This window comes from Calypte anna, chromosome 4B (genome assembly GCF_003957555.1).
Source record: "Calypte anna isolate BGI_N300 chromosome 4B, bCalAnn1_v1.p, whole genome shotgun sequence".
Taxonomy (NCBI): Eukaryota; Metazoa; Chordata; class Aves; order Apodiformes; family Trochilidae; genus Calypte; species Calypte anna.
This window is the reverse complement of record NC_044249.1, coordinates 21,222,313-21,243,597: the sequence shown is the minus strand read 5'-3', so window position 1 is coordinate 21,243,597 and position 21,285 is coordinate 21,222,313. Positions and strand designations below refer to the sequence as shown.

The 21,285-nt window shown below is 46.0% G+C and overlaps 1 protein-coding gene across 1 annotated transcript in view; it reads left to right on the top strand.

The window, feature by feature from the left end:
• SLC4A11 (solute carrier family 4 member 11) overlaps positions 1–21,285 on the top strand; it is a 100,424-nt gene that overhangs the window by 19,642 nt on the left and 59,497 nt on the right. The window contains 2 exon segments of the mRNA XM_030450641.1: positions 7,005–7,157; positions 17,706–17,752. Of these exon segments, the coding sequence (XP_030306501.1) occupies positions 7,005–7,157; positions 17,706–17,752 (200 nt within the window).

The window sequence follows — 21,285 nt, the reverse complement described above, 5'->3', positions numbered from 1 at the left end:
GGCTCCATGATTAATTTCCTTTTGCACCCATTGTTGGGGATTTGGGGATTTCCCGAGTGACGCAGTGAAGCTGCAGCCCTGCAGGACTTGGGGAACAAGGAGAGCCCTCTCCTAGCTGAAAGCTTGGGCTGATTATTTTAGCTAAAGTTAAAGAAAACCTCCTGCCTTTCTTGGAAATGAGTGGCTGTTGTTGGTTAGAGCATGGGGAAAATCCATGAGTGGCAAAACTGGATGAATCTGATTTCTTTTAACTCTGAATGTTTGTATCATGATGAGGGTTTGGGTAGATATAGAGCTTAATTTCCCTCTTCTGAGTTGCTTAACATTGTATTAACCTCAAGACCCAGATCCTCAAAGAGCCAGACCTGATTTTAGGGTACTGCCCATGTCCTGTTTGGTAGCCCCTTGGCTTTGGGGATTTCCCGAGTGACGCAGTGAAGCTGCAGCCCTGCAGGACTTGGGGAACAAGGAGAGCCCTCTCCTAGCTGAAAGCTCAGGCTGATCATTTTAGCTAAAGTTAAAGAAAACCTCCTACCTTTCTTGGAAATGAGTTACTGTTGTTGGTTAGAGCATGGGGAAAATCCACGAGTGGCAAAACTGTATGAAGCTGACTTCTTTTAACTGAATGTCAGAATCATGATGAGGGTTTGGGTAGATTCAGAGCTTAATTTGCCTCTTCTGAGTTGCTTAACATTGTATTAACTGCTGAGCACTGGGATCCTCCAAGACCCAGACCTGATTTTAGGGTACTGCCCCTGTCCTGTTTGGTAGCCCCTTGGCTTTGGGGATTTCCCGAGTGACGCAGTGAAGCTGGAGCCCTGCAGGACTTGGGGAACAAGGAGAGCCCTCTCCTAGCTGAAAGCTTGGGCTGATTATTTTAGCTAAAGTTAAAGAAAACCTCCTGCCTTTCTTGGAAATGAGTGGCTGTTGTTGGTTAGAGCGTGTGGAAAGTCCACGAGTGGCAAAACTGGATGAAGCTGACTATAACTGAATGTCAGAATCATGATGAGGGTTTGGGTAGATTCAGAGCTTGATTTCCCTCTTCTGAGTTACTTAACATTGTGTTCACTGCTGAGCACTGGGATCCTCAAAGAGCCAGACCTGATTTTAGGGTACTGCCCATGTCCTGTTTGGTAGCCCCTTGGCTTTAGAAGCTATTGAAACGAATGATATATTTTATATAATCGAATATATAATTATTATTGCTTCTGCTGCCCTTCTGTACATGACCTGTAATTCTTCTGAGAAAGTGGGTGCAAGTAGCTCCCAGGCTCCTCCAAAACAAGAACTTGCAAAATCTTTCCCTTGACTGACTGCTGGCTGCTTGGCTGTGTGAGGTTTGCAGTTTGAGCTGCTACGAGTGCAGCCAGCTGTTGGATTTCAGTGCTGAACAAATCAAGATCAGTGACCAAAAAAAAATACCTAAAGCAGTGATGTTAGAAGGAAAACCTTTTGCTTTTCCCCAGGGCAGAGATGTCTGAGGCTGCTGACCCCAGCAGGAGCCCAGTGCATTCCATTGCTCCCATGTTCTGCTGGGGTTGACCACAAGTGCTGTTTTGCAAAACCAGTAAAAAGGTCTGGCCTGGAAATTTACTGCCTTCTGCACCTAAAAACTCATTTGAGAAACCTGAGATGGCTTTTAGAGTGGGTGGCTGGTAGTGCTGGATTGCCAGTCACATCAGCACAAAGGAAGGAACTCTTCGCTGTCACTTTCTGGTTTTGTTTGTTTGGGGTTTTTTGGGTTTTTTTTTGTTAGTTTTTGGATTTTTGCTTTTTTTTTTTTTTTTAGATTTCATGGAAGGGGGCAAGTACCATCATTTCTGGAAGCTGGAGCTTGGATTTGGCTGAGGGAATAGGCATTGCTGTGCAACAGGTGCTATCCATGACAACATTTTCCAGACTTGTCGTGTATAGACTTACCTTGGAAGTTGAGGGTAAAATCAATGATTTCCACAAACTTTTTTTGGGGTATTCAGTGTTAACATAGTGCATGTTGTCCTCCAGAAATAAGGTCCCCAGTTCTAGTGGGTGCTTGGCAGAGGATGATCGTTTTGACAAGCTTTGATCTTAGCTTTCCAATTTTGCCCTGCTACTCAAGCTATCATGTGCATGTGCCTTAATCTCATCCATGTAATTGTTGCAGTAACAGTAGCAGCAATCTATCAGCCTAAATAAAAACTTTGCAGCATGTAAAGCCAAAGGGAAAATTGCTCAGTCTGACCCCCAAGTCCCCTTCTTAAATGATTTTCCTGGCTTGCTGTGCTGAACTGAGTTTTCAGCAACGTGTGGATAGATGCTTTTCACTCTTAACCTCCTGGGCAGTGTGAATACCTGCAGATCCTGATTAAAATACCATGGAATAATTTGGGTTGGAAGGCACATCAAGTAGATGAGGCTTCTCAGACCCCTGTCCAACCTGACCTAGGAGGTTTCCAGGGATTTGGGACATCTCCCACCTCTCTGGGCAGCCTGGGCCAGGGTTTCCCCCACGCTCGTTCTGTTTCAGATTATCTCTTGTACCTACTGCAAATCTCCCCTCTTTCAGTTTAAAACCCTTGTCCTGTTGCTGAAAAATCTGTCCAGAGCTTTCTTGTAAAATAAAGGATTGGAAGGCAGCTCCCCAGAGCCTTCTCCTTTCCAGGCTGAACACCCCCAACTCTAAGCCTGCCTCCAGAGCAGAGCTGCTCCAGCTCTCTGGTCATTTTTGTGGCCTCCTCTGGACCTTCTCCAGCAGCTCCATCTCTGTCTTGTGCTGAAGGCTCCAGAGCTGGATCTCCTCTGAGCCCCTTGGAGAGGTGATGCTGGGGCTGCCTCTGGCATGAGGCTCCTAACCTGGGATGTGAGATGATGATGTTAGTGACAGAGCTGCTTTTCTCCCAGGAAATTGAGTTTGGTGATAAAGATTTTGGCTTTCTTGGAGAAGCCTGCAGCCCCTGGGCTCTGAGTGCTGCTCTCATGGAGCAATTAAGCTTTTTCTAGGCAGCATAAATGGTGTGGTTGAAGTTGTGCTTCCTGCTAACTACTACTCTGCTGATTTTATTACCCCAGCTGCAGCTGCCAGGTGCCACTAAGGCAGCAAAGGGAGAGGTAATGTCACCTCTGATTGCTGCAGCTCAGTTCCCTGCTTTTAAGAGCCCTGGGCTCTTGAAACTCAGCTCAAAATCAAAATAGCTGCAGGGCAAGCACCTTGTCAGAGTTGTGAGAGGGTTGGTAGCAGCAGAACCAGGGTGATGAAGTGGATCTGAGGAGGTGATGAGAGTAAGGAGGGATGGGGATGGCTATTGAGATGTTAGAACAAGGCAGGCTTGGGCCAGGCATGAATTACAGGGGCAGGGGTGATGTTTTTTGATGGGAATGGCTGGAGAAAATGCATATTTCTTTCCCAGCACCTGTGTAAAATGGGGGGAGAACTTGTTTTCATGTTGCATGAGATGGGCTGAGGTAGAGGAAGATTTAGGATCAAGGCATCTGCTACTTAGGGCAGATTTGATTCCTGCTGTCCTTGGCTTTGTGTGCTTTTCCTGCTTTTCCATTTCTCTTTCCTAAGAGATGATTCCTGCTGGATGGTCTGAGGGATATTGTCCTGGCCACAAGGTGTTCAAGGTGCAGCTTTCATCTTCTCAGCTGACCTTGACTCAGTTCCTGACCCTGACCTCCTCCTATTCAGCACAATCTCTCTTTCTCTAGTGCTTTCAGACCAGATTTCAGGCTGAAGTGGCATTTTCTCTGCTCAAGATCTGACTCCTCCTGTCATGTGCCTCGTGGCACTTCAGCAAACACTGCGGTCATAGGGAATTGTAGGTATTTCCAAATGTAGGAAATTGTGGAGGGGCATTATTTTGGGGACTTTAAACTCATCCTCAAGGCAGCCTGCAGAGGTGTCTGACCCTCTCCTCCATCTCCCTGAATTACTTGCTCATAGCACAGGCTCTAGAGGGTTCCAGAGACTGTGCTTCCATAGGGCAACCTGCTTTGATATTTACACACCTTCTGCAGCTGCCACATCAGATCCTGCTCTGGACTTGTGCAAAACACCAACCAAACTTCCTGAGGAGCTGAGCAGCTTCTGCTGTCATTTGGGGCATCTTCAGCTCTTTGAGTATTGGGAGAGCATCAGGGATGGAGGGGGGGAAACAGCTGCTGTGGCTGGAGGCAGCTCTGGAGCTGTGCTCAGAAGGAAGGGATTGGTGCATCTGCCATGCACAGAGCTCTTCTTCTCACCTCCAGATGACCCTGCCTTGTGACAGCAGTGAGTTGCTGGCATTTTAAAATGCCTGGCAGAGCAATAAGCTGCCAGATTCAAAACAGGAGTGGTTTGAAGCCCGAGAGGTGGTTCAGTGACAAAGCAGACACCTGCTTGGGAGTGCAGTTCCTGCACGGCCCAGGTTGGGGATTATTTGCAAGCTGAGTGTTTTGTCAGTCTCTTGCCCAAGGGACAGGAGGCTGGGCTGCCTTTTGTTCTGCTCTTTCCTCCCCTAAAGAGGGAGGAACAGAGGATGCTTCCCTTGCCAGAGTCCTCGCTGACCTCTGCCCAACCCTCTGATCTTACTCCACCCTTGCCCTTCTCCCAGCTCCTCTGCTGCTTCTCTCCATTCTCCAGCCCTCTCCACTTCCAGGGCTGCTCCCCTCGTGCCAACCGAGTTCCAGTAGGATTGGGAAGTGAATAAAGGAGGCTCCCTTGCTTGGCTTTTACCCATCTGTGTCTTTAATTGCATTAGGGCAGTGGGGAAGAGCTCAGCCATGTGTCCTCGAGCCATCTTGTCCCCATGTGCTGCCCATCCCTCTCCCCAAGTGGGAAAGGATGGTGAAGTTGTGCCAGCTTCCCCGAAGGTGCAATGGTCAAGATGGAAAAGCCAAGATCATGGATTTGAGGCTACCCCAGGATGGTTTTTCCTCTGCTGGCCCCAAAGGGGCTGTGAGCATTGGTGGGGCAAGGTTATAGTGTCCATCGTGTACTGTCCAAGGGATGAACCCCAAGTTTGGCACTTTGGGATTAAATTGGGGGTTTTATAGTACTTTGAATGCCAGCAGGCTTTTGTCCACCCCTCCAGGACGCAGGGCTGCCCCTCAACCCCAGTAACCTCCAGTAACCAGATGTCACTGGTCATGCCCCAGTGTTGCTTACCATGTTCAGGTTTTTTTCTACACTCTTTCTTCACTTATTTCTGGCTGTTTTGGGCAAGTTTTCATCGTGCAGGGATGGAAACAGCTGACTAAGCTCCTCCAGCAGCAGAGGATGGCAACCTGGCAGGCTGGGTGGGGACAGAAGCATCCCTGGAGATGCTTTTTGAAGCCTTCAGAGCAGTGCTGGCAGGGCGTATTTGTATTTATTCCTATCAAGTGGGGAGATGAAGGAGACAGAGATCAGGGAAAGGGATTAATCAGAGTGTGGGGGGGGGTTGGTGTTTTGGCTTTTTTTTTTTTGGTTTTGTTTTTTTTCTCTTGGGCTTCTTATTTCTCAAATAAGCAGCTCCTGTCCTATGTCACAGAGTTCCTGGTGGTGACCTCCCTTTTTAGGGTTTCTTGTCTGCCATGGTGAGCTCTGGGCTTCAGCTCCCTCTGAGCTGTGGCCACCTCTCCATCTCCTTGAAGGAGGCTTTAAAAAAACCCCAACTCATCAATATTTTAGTTTCCATTCAAACCTCTTCCTTGCAGCTCCCCCTTTTCATTTTCCTCCAGTGCCCAAAGCCAGCTCATGGAACGCATCCCTCCTGCTTCCAACGAGGCACAAAAGACTTGTCAGAAGATGAGTAGGAGCTGCTGAATAATACTGGAAATGTAAAAACTGATGTTCTACAATGTCCCTAATTCTCCTAATTAAACAAGACACCCGAGACCTCCAACTGCTTTGTAATAATACATTGCTCAGAACCAGCCTGGTGCTGAAGGAGGTTAAACTTGAATTAAAGCACTGAGAAAGACCAAGGGGTTGTCCCCTGGAATTAACAAACTTATGGCTCTTCCTCTGGCCCCCGGGGAGCTGTGGGTCTCTCCCTTGGGGTTTGATGTTCTCCTTGGAAACCTTTTTTTCCATCTTTTTTCCCCCCTCAGTCTCAAATCGCTGAATCCCAAGCGAAGCGGCCGCACACTCGCCCTGGGTTGGGTTTGGGCTTGGGCTGTGGTCCAAACCCTCGGTCCAAACCCCTGCGGATCCTCGGTCCAAACCCCTGCTTGGGTTTTTTTATCACTTCTAATCCAAGTTTTTTTGGGTTTATCTGAGAGGAGAGAGGGGGTGGCCCCTTGAATCTGCTGCCTGCACCCTTAGCAGCAGCCAGGCCTGCAAAGCCCATCGTGTCCATGGCTACGCCACGCACCTGAGGCCCTGGAACAGGCCTGAGCCCTCGGCTTTTAAAATTAAACTTTAATTTGATTTTAATTTTTTATTTTACTTTTAGTTTTATTTTGTAATTTTTGATTTTATTTTTAATTTTACTTTTAAACTTTAAGTTCTAGCTTTAAGTTTTGACCTGGTTTTGGCTTGGTTTTTGACTCTGTTTTTTTGACTCTGTTTTTTTGACTCTGTTTTTTTGACTCTGTTTTTTTGACTCTGTTTTTTTGACTGCTTTTGGCTGGGTTTTGGCTGGTTTTTGGCTGGTTTTTGGCTGGTTTTTGGCTGGTTTTTGGCTGGGTTTTAGCTGGGTTTTAGCTGGGTTTTGGCTGGTTTTTGGCTGGTTTTTGGCTGGTTTTTGGCTGCTTTTTGGCTGCTTTTTGACTCTGTCTTTTTGACTCTGTCTTTTTGACTCTGTCTTTTTGACTCTGTCTTTTTGACTCTGTCTTTTTGACTCTGTCTTTTTGACTCTGTCTTTTTGACTCTGTCTTTTTGACTCTGTCTTTTTGACTCTGTCTTTTTGACTCTGTCTTTTTGACTCTTTTTTTTATGTCAGTTTTCCATTTCCACGAGTGTACGGGTGCTGCCGGGTCCTGGTGGCCACATGGAAGCCCAGGCTGTGCGGGTCATGGCGGCCCCCAGGTCCCTCTGACCCCTTTCCCTTTGTCCTTTCCAGGGTACCTCAAGTGTGACACGGACGATGGCTGCGAGGCCAAGGAGGAGACGGGGGGTGAGGAGCTCTTTGATGCAGTGAACTCCTCCATAGTCTCTGGGGACAGCATCCGCTTCTTCGTCAACGTCAACCTGGAGGTGCCACCAAATGCCACCAGTGAGTGACACCATCACCCCCCTCCCCAAACCCACCTTTATCCCTCCTGGCAGTCATTATTCCTTGGGGAAAACCCAGTCAGAATCAGGCTGCTGGGATCTGTGTGAAACATTCTAAATTTGGTTGGGTGTTTTTTTTTTCCCCGCCATCCTTTTATGTTTTCAAGAAGGTCTCAAGGTTTGGGCTCTGGGGTTTTGCTGTCCCTCTCCCCATTGTGGCCTGGTGGTCATTTTTAGGGAGAAATAGGGTTTTTTGGGTTTTTTCATGGTAGACAGCTTAAATGTGGCTCTGGGGCTTCCCAAGGTGTATTTGATCGTGTTTTTTATTGCAATATTCTGTGTTTTTATTGCAATATTCTGGTTTTTATTGCAATATGCCGAGTTGAAGCTGTTGGATCCACCCAGGTCAGTTGCTTCAGCTTGTAAAGGAAGGCAGAGTGTGGAAGGGATTTTTGGGGCTGGACACGTGCTTTTTGGGGTCAGCAATCCCTACACCTACTGTGCCGAGGCAGGCAGCAAAAATGAGGAGAAAACCAACTTGTTCAGTGTCTCTGATGGAGGTGAAACCCCTACAGGTACATCTGCAGAACAGGGAGATGCTGGGGTGTGCCAGGCTCTGTTTGTAAAAAACCAGCTCCTATAGGAAAGGGTTCAAGTGCTCAACTCCCCCCAAAGTTTTCTCAACTCCCCCCAAAGTTTTCTCAACTCCCCCCAAAGTTTTCTCAACTCCCCCCAAAGTTTTGCTGAACCTGGGCAGCAAGGTGAAGGGGACTTCCAGCACAAACTCTGAAGATATTCCTTGATTTTTTAGGTTTTCTTGGTTTCAAATCTTTTGGGTTTCAGTCTTTTGGGTTTCAGTCTTTTGGGTTTCAGTCTTTTGGGTTTCAGTCTTTTGGGTTTCAATCTTTTGGGTTTCAATCTTTTGGGTTTCAATCTTTTGGGTTTCAATCTTTTGGGTTTCAATCTTTTGGGTTTCAATCTTTTGGGTTTCAGTCTTTTGGGTTTCAATCTTTTGGGTTTCAATCTTTTGGGTTTCAATCTTTTGGGTTTCAATCTTTTGGGTTTCAATCTTTTGGGTTTCAATCTTTTGGGTTTCAATCTTTTGGGTTTCAATCTTTTGGGTTTCAATCTTTTGGGTTTCAATCTTTTGGGTTTCAATCTTTTTACCTTTTTTTTAGTTTACTTTTTTTAGCTTCAACTTTTTTTTTAGCTCCAATCCCTAGCCTGCTCTTTTTGCCTCTAGCAGGCTAAGGCTGTTTTACCATTCTCTGTGCTGCCCATGGCAAATGTTGGAGGAGGAGGAGGACTGGCAAACCTTGCTCTCCTGCTGTGTGCTTAGGAAACTGCAGCTTTGGGACATGGCAGCAGCTTGGGTTTTGTCCTGCCAGCCTGGAGCCTGCCTTGTGTGGGCACTGACTAATTTGGAGATTAAATGTGAGAGCTCTGGATTATCCCTGGCGTCAGAGGATGGGAGAGCCCCAAAGTTGGCTGGAAGTTATTTTTGGAGATCAATTGGGATTTGATTGGAGTTACTGGGAACAGTCGTGCAGCATAGGGCAGGAGCCTGACCTCTGCTTCACCATCTTGAGAGGCACTTTCAGAATCAGAGCAGTGACTTGGATTTAAGGAATAACAGTGAGCAATTTTCGAGCCTGCAATTTCCCAAATGCCATCTTAATTGAAAGATTTAGGGGGAGCTGTGCTCTGCTATGACAAGTCTGGGCTTAATGCCTTGGGGTGCATTGTTTGGGGGTGAGGAATGCAAGTGCTGTGGATTCTTCTGTGTCTGAAGGAGCTGACTTTCTTTCTGTGTCCTCCTGGGCTTTTCATAAGTGCTTTTCCCTTCCATTCAAAACAGGACAAAAAAAAAAGGCTTCCTTATTTTCCCCCAAGCACTGATGGTTATGATGGTGGTATTAGTTGCATCCTTTTTCTTCAGCTGAGATGTTTAGGATTTTTCAGGAAAAGTGCATTTCTGATGTCCTTTCAAATGCAAGGATGGTGCTTTTAAAAACAGGCTCCAGGCACAACAAAAACTTTCAGTGAGGGCAGGTTTAAAGTGAATTTTTTTTTTTCTCTCTATAACAACATGGAGGTGGTCCAGGTGGCCAAAATGCAATTTCTCCTCTATCAGGCATAGAATTTCTCCAGGTGTTTAATTTAGCAGGACTCTTAACTCATTCTCAGAGCTGGTTTGGCTGCAGCATCCTCCAGATTGGGTTTATATAAACTAAATCAGTGTTTGGCTGTAGAGGGCATAGCTGATCCTCCTGCAAAGCTGACTTCTCAGGTGGCTGAAGGAGCTGAGATGAGCTCCTTAAGATCATCTAACAAAAGTAGCCTGAACTGCTGAGAAATAATAATAAAAAAAAAATAAATTTACCCACTTCACAAGTTTCTTAAACCTCATTTCTGGAAGGACCTTGGCTGAGGTCTGTTTGGGAGGAGACTGTTCCTTGTCCAGCCCTGCAAGGGGACACTTTTCCAAAATGCTCTTGCATAGCTGCTGCTCTCTGGGAATCTTGTTTTATGTTCAGACTTTGCATTCCTGGAGAAAAAAAATGTGGAGTTGAACACTTGCAGTGCTTGTCTCCAGCAAGACAAGCTCAAAAGAGGAGAAAACCCAAACCAACCAAAAAAAAAGCCATTTTTTTTACCCAATCAGTGCAAGTTCCTCCAAACACCCCATTTTGACTCCCTAAGGCACCTGGAGCACCAGGATTCCTGCAAGGTCCTCTGGAGCTCTTTAAACCCAGTGGAAAAACAAGTGTAGGAATGAGTTCTTTTTATCCCTACCTTTTTATTTTTCTTGCTTTCTCCTAGCTGGGGGAAACCTCTGAGCTGGGAGGCTTGAGGCCAAGGGCTCTGTTGCCCTCTTGTGTTATGGAACCCATTGCAACACTTTCTGGGACTTGGGCAGTTGCTGCCTGGCCAGAGAGGGACTGACCACAAGCCATGGGCCATCTCATGCAGAGAGGGTTCTCCAGGGCTGCCTGTGTTGATTTGCTCCCTTGTGGCAGCTGAATTTGCTGTGTGGAATAAATCTGCTTCATCTCCAGCAGTAAAAAAATTAAAAAAGAATTCCCAAGGTGACTTGACAGGAGATAAATTGCTGCTCTGTGACACCTGTGAGCCTCTTGTGGTCATCAGAGTTTGGATTGTTGGCTCAAGGTGGTGTCCAAGTTCTCTCCTGCTGGAGACCTTTCCTGGCGAGCTGCTCTGAGGTTAATTCTCACCTCAACACAGGGCTAAAAGATCCAAAAAATCCCATCTGGGGAGGGGATGAGTTGATACCCCAGGGTCTGGGTGGTGGCAGGCAACCAAAGTGGAATTACAGAGGTGGTGACAGCTCTGCCGTCATCCTGTCGAGCTGTTAATCTCTGCATGATGGATGCAGAGTTTGCTGGGAGAATAATTGGATGCACTTTGCTGTAATTCTGGTTTTAAAAAGATCACTGCATGGGATTAAGTGTTGAGCCAACAAAACATGGCACGGCCCATAAAACTCCAACAATTCCCCATTGTCATCAAGCCCTGGGCTGTGTGCACAGATGTGGGTAAAGCAGGATAAGCTTGGAGAAATCTGGGCTTTCAGGTATTGCCCATTTCATTTTTAATTAATACTGTCTGCTGCTGTGTGGAATATTGAGCCCAAACCAGTGCAGGTGCTCAGGCACTAAAATACTTTGCAGCTTTGCCACTTGGGTCCTTTCTCCTTGGTGTTTTGTTGCTGATGAAAAGCAGTTTTATTTCCTCTCACCTTTCCAGCTTGGGTTTTGGTGGCGAGGCTTCTGTTTGCAGCACATGTTAGTAGCTCCTACATGAAGATGAATGGTTTTGATGGAAGGTGGGTGGAAGGACTGGATGGTTTTGAACCTGGAATCTTTTGGGGGGAAAGATCAGGATGCTTTGGGGACACTCAGACTTGTTTTGAAGTCCCCATCAACATGGACAAGGTGTCCTGCTGCATCTACTTTTCCAGGAGTCAGGACTGCATTCCTGCCCCAAATAAAATCCCTTTTCCCTGACACCTTTGCCTCAGGCTGGAGAAGGATTCCCTACCCCAGGAGTAGTGCTGATGCCTTTCCTGTGCTGGAAAATCCAGCGTGATGCTTTCTTCCTTGGGAATTTCTCCCAGAGAAGGGGAACACCAGTGAGTTTGGTGTGCAGGGAGGGGATCTCTTTCTTCTCCAGACCAAGGTGCTACAAATCTGGCTTGTTTCATAGCTCCCAGCTTGGCTGTCTTGGTGCCTTGCAGGCTCTTACATGGCTTTACAACCATTTCCCAATTCTCTCACCTTGCTACAAGTGTTTTAACCCTTCCTAACCTTACCTGGATGTTAATTTTTTCTCCTTTTTGATATTTTTTTATTTTATACATAAGCTTTTTCCATAAATTCCTTTGGAGCCTGGATTGCAGGTGTACCTTACCTCCAGCTTGTTGCAGAAGCATCAAACTAGGGGAGCAAACCCCTCTCTGCTTTGCCAGCAACACACTTGGAAATAAATCCCTGCCAAGTAACCCAGCAGTGTGGTTTAGGTTGAGCATCCAAGTTGGTGTTCAAGCATTAAAACCTCACTTATTGGAGAGGGGCTGTGAAGTGTGTAGGGCCACAACCTTGCTGTGGCTCAAGGTGTTCTTCTTGGCAACTCCCTGAAATCAGCCAGGCAAATATTTTCATCATTTGGACCTTTTTCTTGCAGCCTGGGGGTTAAAAATGATTCTTTAAGCCTCGTTCTTGCAGCTCTGGTTTTTAAACTAATTCATCTTCTCTTCCATTCCCCAGCCTGCAGTTTGAGGGGTTTGCACAGGATTTTTTTTTTTATTTTTTAAATTTATTTATCAGGAGTTTTTGGAGCTGTAGGTGCTCAACTTGTGCAGTGTGCATTGGTACTTAGAGGTGATGCTGGCACCAGGGGCTTTCAGCTGCAGAAAGGTTCCTGAAGCAGGGTTTTTTTTTGGGGGGGGGAAGCAAAAAAAAAAAAAAGCCTTATGGCAACTAAAAGCCAATCAGAAAGGAGGATGTAGCTTTGTGTGTGTGGGGGGGAAATAACGGAACACGATTTAGGCTTGATGAGAAATTAAAGGCAGTTCCACCCTCTGGACAATTGATCATTCCTAGATAGGGAGAATGAAGGGTTTCCTGTAATCTGCTCCAGAGACACGTGCACACCCGTTGCTGCTGCTGGGAGCAAAACACCCTCCTCTTAATTCATGGCCCAGCCCCTTGCTGAGATGACTTGTGGTTGGGTTTTGGGTTTATTTTTTTTTATTTATTTTGTTGTGGATTTTTTTTCCCTTTTTTTCTTTTTTTTTTTTTTTTTTTTTTTTCCTCTTGAAGGGGGACGAGGAGAAATGCTGGATGCTGGCGCCAAGGATATTCCAGAGAGAGTAGTGTCCAGAGACAAGTGGTCTGGGCCTGAATGGGTATCATTCTGCACACAATAGTCACATTTCCTCACATTAATACCAAGGTCCTTTTTATGTCTCGAGGCACAATGCTGACCCACGCGTTCCATCTGATAACTCCTGTTTTAGCAGTTTGATGTCAGCGTGGGATGTTGGGCTCCCAAAGCTTCCTATCCTCTAATGGAAAGTGGATACACCAATTGTGTGGCAGGCAGGGTGTAGGGGGGGGGATGGCCTCCCTCTGAATTTCCTGGGGAGGGTGTTTTCAAAGCAGAGCCAAGGGAGGTGCAGGGTGTGTGCTGGGGGGGTTCCAGACAAAGGCAGTGTTCTCCTTAGGGTAGCTTCCCTTTGGGGGGGTTTTGGGTGCTTTGTCCCTCTGGTAGGCATGGTAAAAAAGACACCTTTTTGCCCTGAATTTAATGACAAAATCTTGTTTTTTAAAAAGTTATGTATTTAGTTTTGTGGTGTATGCTTATCCGAGGGGCTGGGGGGTGTGATGGGTGATGCAGTGCTCAGCACTCTTGTCTCTGACTCTATTAAAGAGCCCTGGTTTGTCTGGCTGTCATTTTCCAATTCCTCAGCAATAACCAGAAAGAAGAACAAGGTGATAGCCCTTCAGCTGCCCCTCTGTTCTGAGGGTTCCTCAGATGAGGTTTTTCCTGCCCACCCTTGCTGCTCCTTTCCAACTTGCTCCAAACACTTGCAGCTTGGTGCTTATTCCCAACCTGCCTTTAACCTGGGTGCTGGTTTAAGAGGGATAAATCAGCTCACTGCCTCATCTTGGGAATGTAGGATTGCTGGGGCACAATTATTGATAATATTTATCCAGTATTACTCAAATCCCTGGGGAAGAGGCCAGGCTTGGCACAACCACAGTGGAACAGCAAAGCAAAGGATCCCCTTGGGGTCCTGCCTGTGCAATCCTCTTGCCTTTGAGTTAGAGGCATCTCCACTGCTTCTAACAAGTTCCTCTTGTGCCATGTGCTGCTGGGGCTTTATTTGTATTTTTTAAACCAACACAGTCTAAGAGCAGAACAGATTTTGCTGCTCACAGTGGGATTCAGCACCAGTGCTTGAGGCTTAGATTTGCATAGAAGCCTGAAGAAATCACCAATGCCCAGATAAAATAGTCTTTTTTTGTTGGTTTTTTTTAGGTTTTTTTGGTAATAAAATCCCCCTCCAAACCTTAAATACTTCCTCTGACCCTTGATATTTTTCTGAGACAAGCATGGAAGTGCTAACTTAGTATTCTGCTGATTTATTACCCTGTTTGTCATGCAGATGTTCTGGGGAGTCTACATAGACTCAAGTGTGCACTGACACCTGCACAGCTATAAAGTTGCTGCTCTCTGATTTCCATTCCTCTATCCAAAGAAAACATCTCCTTAGGATGCTCTGGACATCCTCTGCTGAGTTGTTTCCCTCCAAAGGTTTTGGTGTCTTCTCAGGTGTTCAGGGCACCACTGGGGAACCTGTAGCAGGGAAGGGACCTTCAGTGAAAGGAGATCTCATAAGGCAAGAAGGTGAAAAACCTTAAACTTTGGGCATTTGTCCTGGCTGGGTTTGTTTTTCAGGGCTGCTTTTGCATAGAAGATGTCATTATCTCAATGGGAGGTGTGGGGGGGAAGCAAGTAGAGGATTTAATTCCTCCAGATTGCTATCAGGGATGTTGTGGAAAGGGCAACTGGGATAAAACTGCTTTGGAATACAGCAAATCAATTTCCTGCTGCATTTTTTATTTATTTTTTTTTTTACTTCCCAACTATAAAATCTCCTTAATCATTTCAACTGTTCTTCTCCAAATGGTGAGAATAAAAAAAATAAAAATAAAGGCATGTCCCAGTGCCCTGGAAAAGCTCAGGAGGTGCCAAGATGAGGCCACAAGTGTAAGGCTGAGGTGTCCTCAGTGTCCCTGCGTGCTGCTGTGCGTGCAGCCTCCAAGCTGGGGATGTGACTTTTGCCTTGATGTGGCTGCCAGGGGATGTTAGAGATGAGTTGCTGGCTTTTTGGTTTTCCCTTGGGCAGGACCTGGAGCACAGCCTAACAGATAAGGTCAGGCACCCCTGGCAGCTCTCCTTAAACTGGGGGTGAGGCTGGAGACAACAATGCCCATCACTAGCTAGCTTGCCTAAAATAGACTTTTGCAGCCTGCTTTTTTGTCCAGCAAAGGAGGACCACAAAAATAGATGTGAAAATTCAACGTGGCCCTGACCTCTTCTTGCTGTTGAAGTTTCCTTAATCTTGATATTCAGGTGAGAAATCCAGTTGTTGGTCCTGGTAGTGAGAGATGATGGGTGATTGATGGGTGTTTTGATGGGTGACCCTGCTCTGTCGGGGGGGGAGGTTGGACAAGATGATCTTTTGAGGTCTGTTCCAACCCCAAACTTTCCCTGATTCTGTGATTTTCTTCCTCTAGAGGGTGAATCCATGGTTTTCTGTATCCATTTTGTCTTCATGAAGGTCTCCTCCATTGGGGTGCAAGGATCAAAAGTGCTGCTCCTCCTTCCAGGGTGCTGCTCCTCCTTCCAGGGTGCTGCTCCTCCTTCCAGGGTGCTGCACCTCCTTCCAGGGTGCTGCACCTCCTTCCAGGGTGCTGCACCTCTTTCCAGGGTGCTGCACCTCTTTCCAGGGTGCTGCACCTCTTTCCAGGGTGCTGCACCTCTTTCCAGGGTGCTGCACCTCTTTCCAGGGTGCTGCACCTCTTTCCAGCTTCCCAGAACTGGAGGGAAGCAGTGAAAGTGCCATGAAGGGGGAGAAACATTCTGGCAAGGCTGGTGGTGGTTGGTCTGGAGCTTTAGCTGAGCCATCTCCTGGTGGCTGTGTCATGTCCAGCTTCTTGCATGGTTTTTATCCCACATTTCCTCATGGATTCCCTCCCAGTAAATAAATGGCTGGTTCATAAGCCAGGCAGAGGTGCCTGTGGGAAATCTGGGCATTTTTCTCCCTGTTTTTCCAGTGGGCCTGGAAGATAAGAGCCCAGAACCATGATGGCTTTATCAGTCTCTTTTCCTTGAGTCCAATCTTGAGTGTTGCTTGGCTGAAATGATCAATGAGGTTCTGGGCTTTCCAAAGCATCATGTCCATGCCTCAAACAGGTTATTTTGGGAAGTTAAAAAGACTCTGGTCCAGCAGATCTAATTATAGGTTTTTGCTTGTGTTGAAAAAGCTGCTAAGATTGATACACACCTGAAATTGATAAGAGGAACCAAGAATTGCTGCCTATTAAAGGCCAACATCAAATCCTGCTGCATTTGTGTCTGTAAGGATGGGCTGCAGGTATTACAGATAATTCTTTTTAGCATGTGCTGGGTATTGTTCAGGGCTGTGGTTATGGGGTTTTGTTTTTCTGGTTTGTTTTGTTGTGGGTTTTTTGGTGTTTTGGGTTTTTTTTTTTGTCTCTAGAGCAATTTGCCAGAGCTGAAAACCCAAAACATGTTTTCTCCTCTGCATATTTATGGCTTCCAAATCTTCCAGCTTACTTTTGCATGTGTAATTAGGCTGTGAGTTGAGTCAGTGAGCAGTGGAGAACTACAAATGTAAGAGCCTGGGGAAAATGCTTGATGCTTCTGGTTTATTTGGGTGCTTGCTTTTTAATAATAAATGGCATTTTTTAGATGAAACAGCTTGTGCTTTCCAAAAGATGTGTCAAAAGCCATAATAATTGGGACTGTTGCACCAGCAGGCTTGTTTAGTAAGTGATGCTTTTGATCACATGTGCAGGGTCCAAATGAACTTTGGGTGAAGTTGGGTGATGTAACCAAACCCTCTGAACCATCTTCTTTTGTTCAGTGGGAGATGGAAGGAATCCTTTCCCTCTTCACAGCTGAGGTCAACTTTATTCCCTGTTTGAGTTTTAACCCCCCCTAGGGACACGACTTGGATTCCTATTAAAGCAGGGATGGTTTTGGTTCAAGCCACTTTGTACAAAAAAAAAAAATAAAAAAAAAAAACCTGTTTGTAGTTCACATTTAGCTGGATTTTGGGGACCATCACAGTGCTGGGCTTGAAAGGTGCCTGTGTGTGGGGAAAAGGAGGTAATTGTAGGTTAGGATTTGGAATCCAGCTCCAGAAAGGAATCAAACCCCTGGTCTGAATAGCTGTAACTCTGTTACATCTCTGTACTTTTCCACAGCTTGCTCTCTGGAAAGGTTTTTTTTGTCTTCAGTGGGGTTTTTCCATGCTGTCACCATGCTCCTGTGAGGGAAACTGCTGATGTGTTTTGTGTGTCATTTGGGTAGCAGGTCAGGGTTTTTCAGAGAGCTTGAAGCTGAGGACTTGGAAGGAGCAGGATGCACTCTGGCTCTACCTGTGGTGCCACTGATGCTTCAGAGATGCTACCTTGGATGCAAGCACTACAGATTTGCTTCATGGCAAAGCCTGGCTCTGATTTATTTTATTTTTCTTTTTTATTTTAGCTTATACCCCCCAAATTATTTCATAGATACCCCAAGAACATGTTACCACTGATGCTTGGAAGCTGAAACTGCACGTTTCCTGGGAACCCCCATCCCTGTAACTCAGCCACATGTTAAGTGACATTTAATAGTCTCCAACCAGCAGTTTTCTTTCCCCAGAGCTCTGTTGCTTTACTCTTAGATTTATGGAAGCAGCGTGGTGAGTTGACAGGACATAAATGTGCTCATCTTCCAATCACTGCCTGTGATCTCTTGCAGGCTGCTCCCTTGGAAGTGCCTGGGTGTTATTGTTGACTCTTTAATGAGGACAAGAATGGTTTCCAAACGAGAGTGACTCATGCAATCTTAGCCTCAATCTATCAAACAACCATGTGTTGGATTAAATGATTACCTAAAGGATTAGGAGTTAGATTTTTTTTTTATTTTTTTCCTAGGAGATGGGGGAGAAAGGAAGAGTAAAAACACATGGGGGCATCTGAAAGAGCTGCAAGACACAAATACCAACTGATGAGAGGATGCCAAAGGTTTCTTCTAGGCTTGGTTTAGTTTTCCAAAATGGGAAGTGCTGTAAAAATTGAATCTCTGCTTCTCTCTAGAGAGCATCCTCTGTCAGGAGTGGTCCTTCACCTTGTTCTGAGCCTTCTGCTTGGTTCCTGCTGCCTGTCAGGTACCTGTGATAGTAACATCTTTCTGATTTGTATTTGATGTTTTTTCTCCTTTCCAGCTGAAAATGAAAATGATGGCTGCGTGTTACTGCACACATCAAGGAAGGTGAGTAGAAATTCTGTGTGATAATTTGTTTTTACTGGCTAGAAGCAGAGAAAAGACTCTTAAAACACTCTGTGGGGGTGGGGGAAGGTGGATTTTACTGGCCAAAACAGAAGGCATATTAATCCTTTTTTTTCCCCTGCATTCTGCTGTCTGTCTTTAAGCCTTCAAACAAAGCCCAAAAAAAAAAAAAAAAAAAAGTGGTGTTTGTTCTCTATAATTCTGATTGTTCCACCACTTTTTGTCTCAGACACTTCCTTGACATGTTGATTCATCACTTTCTCTTCTGCAGCTGCCTGCAAAGGGATCCCAGCTCACACCAGTGGGATTCAGGCTGCTGAGCTCCTCTCCAGCCCAAAGCAGAAAAGCCCAATAAAGCCATTGCTGGGATTTGCTTCCCTTCTTAATTCCAGCTAATCAGATCTGCCTGCAGGGTTCAGCAGCAATGAATTCCCTGGAAATCCACAGGCTGGGAGGATGACTGGGACACAACCCTTGGTTTACCCTTGCTATTGAGACCATAAACTCAAGAGTAGTATGGTGGAAATGCAAAAAAAAAACCCCAAAACCCTCGTGTAGGCTGTGTGGCTCCAAACTTCCAGTTAGGACAGGGCAGGGAAAGTATGGAGAGAGGAAATGGGTGGATATTTAAAACCAGGTGAGTTTTGGTCTTTGGGGTTCTGAGGAATGGCTCATGGTGCTTTAAGATATTTGCTTGGTGTGTGGAAAGCTGGAGCAGCACTGATACTGGTAAAGCAAATATTGCAAATGGGGTTGGAGGTGGTGATTTGGGACCTTAAACCTGGGTTCTAAACCCTTGTGAGCTTTTTAGGGAAGCCCAGAGAGCTTTTAATCCTGCCTTGCTTCAGGCCTCTGAGTAAACTCAAATCCTGAAAAGCTGCTTCAGCTTTTGGGTTGGTAATGGGAGGAAAAGGTGTTTTAGTGGAATAAACCTTCCCCCAAGTTAAAAACTCAAGCAAACAAAAAGCAATCAACCCCCCCACCAAATAAAAAAACCAAAAAAGCCAACATAAACCCCCTACCACCACAAAAAAAAAATAAAATTAAGACATTGTTTGATTTTAAGTCCTAGAGGTTTAAGATATTCTGTGCTCAGGACTGAAACTGTCAATGATTTGTCTTGTCTAATTAATCCTAGTGCCAGGGCTCTGAGTTGCAAGCATTTGACTGGAAGTAACCTAAGAACTTAATCACTTAAAGTGCAAATTCCAAGCCCAGATGCAGGATCTGCCTCTGCTGAGCAATGATTGGAAACTCCTAACACACGAGTGTCTCTTCTAGTTTATTTTTCAGCACTGTAGGATTCCTGCTTTTCTGACCAGAAGTTGATTCCTGAGCCTTCCAGTGTGCTGTTGAGCAACAAATACCAGAGAGCTTTTAGCAGGGCTTGAGAAAAGAGGCTTTTTTTGCCAGTTTTTGCCTCCAGGGAGGACAAGTGGAAATTTTATGCTTTAAATGCAAAGGAAATTGGGACCTGAGTCATGGAGAGAGATGGCTCCAAGTGTCTGGGAAGGGGGAATCACTAGAAGAAAATTGGTCAGAAGATTTGTCTGGAGATGTTTCCCTCCTGGGTTGTTCCTGTCTTCTCTTGTGGTTCTTGTGTCCCTTTAGGGGTGCTGCAAGGGCAATCTTTGGGGCAAGTTGCTGTCTGGCATGGCACGTGTTAGGGATGAATACAGAGAAGGTCCTTGTACTATTTAATCACCATCAGTGTGTTTCTGAGGGAATTGGCCCAAGCTTTTGGGATACCACATTTTAGGAAGGTTCTTGCAGTGCCTGTCAGTGGAGGTGGTCTCCAGAGCAGCCACCCAGAAGCGAACTTGCATTTTGGGCCTTCTTGATGAGTGTTGAGAGCTCTTTTTATTATTTTTCTTTATTTTTTAAACTATGACTTTGGTCAGAAGACCTGCCTGAAGTTGGGAAAAGCTGTTTCAACACATTTCCCTTTCTTTGGCCTCTCTTCTTGCCATGATGCAATGTGCAGCTTTGCAGGCAAGGATACTCCATGCTATTTAAGTGGCTCTTGGGTTGTTGTCTTGGGTTTCTTGCTAAGCAAGAAACCCAAGTGAGCTGAAGCCTGTTTCCAGCCTCAGGTTTCCAGCATCAAGTGTCCTGGGGTGACTTGCCTGGCTGGCTAAAAATATTTGCAGAGGAGCAATCATTAATCTGAAACCACTGGGTGCTCTGAATGGAACAGTTTTGTGTGAGCTATCTCTGGCCTTGCTGTACCAGTGCTTTCCCTAATTTAATTTTGGTTTCTCTCAAGGAGTGATGTGTTTACATCCTTTCTTGGTGGGTAGCTGCCTTCAGGGGTTTCATGTGTGCATCTTCCCCAGTGTCACCAGAGTGATAATGAGGATGGGTATAGCCCCTGTTTCCCTATAAAGAACCCAGGAACCGGGGAACAAAACAGGACTGGGGCATGGAAAATCATTTACCCAAGGCATTGCCTGAAGCTGGGGGTAGAGCTGGAGCTGAATCCTTGTGACTTGCAGGAAGGTGCTGACAGTTCTGTCCACAGCAAGCAAAGGATGCTGTCACAGGCAGCTTGCTTGGGGGATCAGTGGTGATTGAGATGATGTGGGCAGATAGAGCTGTCTGCTGAGGGCCTCTGCTTCATTTCTGCTGCCCCTCAGCTTCCTCCTTCCACTCTTCTGCTTCTGGTGGCTTCTCCCATGCATGGGGGAAGTTGTTGACACAAAGCCACTCTTCCTTTTTCTTGCAAGTTCTTCAGCACTGTGGCACTTGTGATGCTCTTAGTTCTCCTCTTACCTGCATGGCTACTTCCTCTGCCATCCATTTTATTAATCCTGGCTAGCATTTGTTGATTGAACCTGCATCCTTGGGTGGACTCTGCAAAACAGGCAAGTTTGGGAGGTGGCTGCTGGTTCTGTGGTGACCCCAGGAGCACCAGTGTTAGGATAGCAATGGGTATTTTAACCTGCTGTCTTGCAGGGATGATTTGAGACTGACTTGGCCACTTGAAGTTCTCTCTCTTAGGTGGAGCTGTAACACAGCTGTGTCCCTGCCATCTCTCTGAAACAGCAGAGGATAACAAAGCCTTGGGGGTGGGAGCTGAAATCCTTCAGAGAATCCTCCCTCTGGAGGATGCTGTGTAAGGAGTGATTGATGCACAGTAAAACAGTGCTAATTGCAATGGATGTGTACTGACAACTTGATGGTTGCTGTGATAATTACAGCAATTAGTCTGATGTTGGCATTCTCTTCCCCCCGTGTCTAGGCTAGAAATGGAAAAGGTGTAGAGAAGGTTTGTGTGAGAGGAGGGGATGCATGAGTCAAGCTCTTGGGTGGTCCTGTAACTTGGGGGAGAAGGTTCAGAGGTCCTGGTTATGGAGGCAGCTTGGGGTCAGCTTTGTAAAAGCAAGTCAGAGCTTGAGTCCTGCTGAACTGAAGGGCAACTGAGGGCTTAAAAATGTATCTTGACAGTCTGGTCCTCAGCATCGTGAGCTGAAGCCTGGCTGGCTTCCCATCAGAAGGAAGATCCATCTAACAAA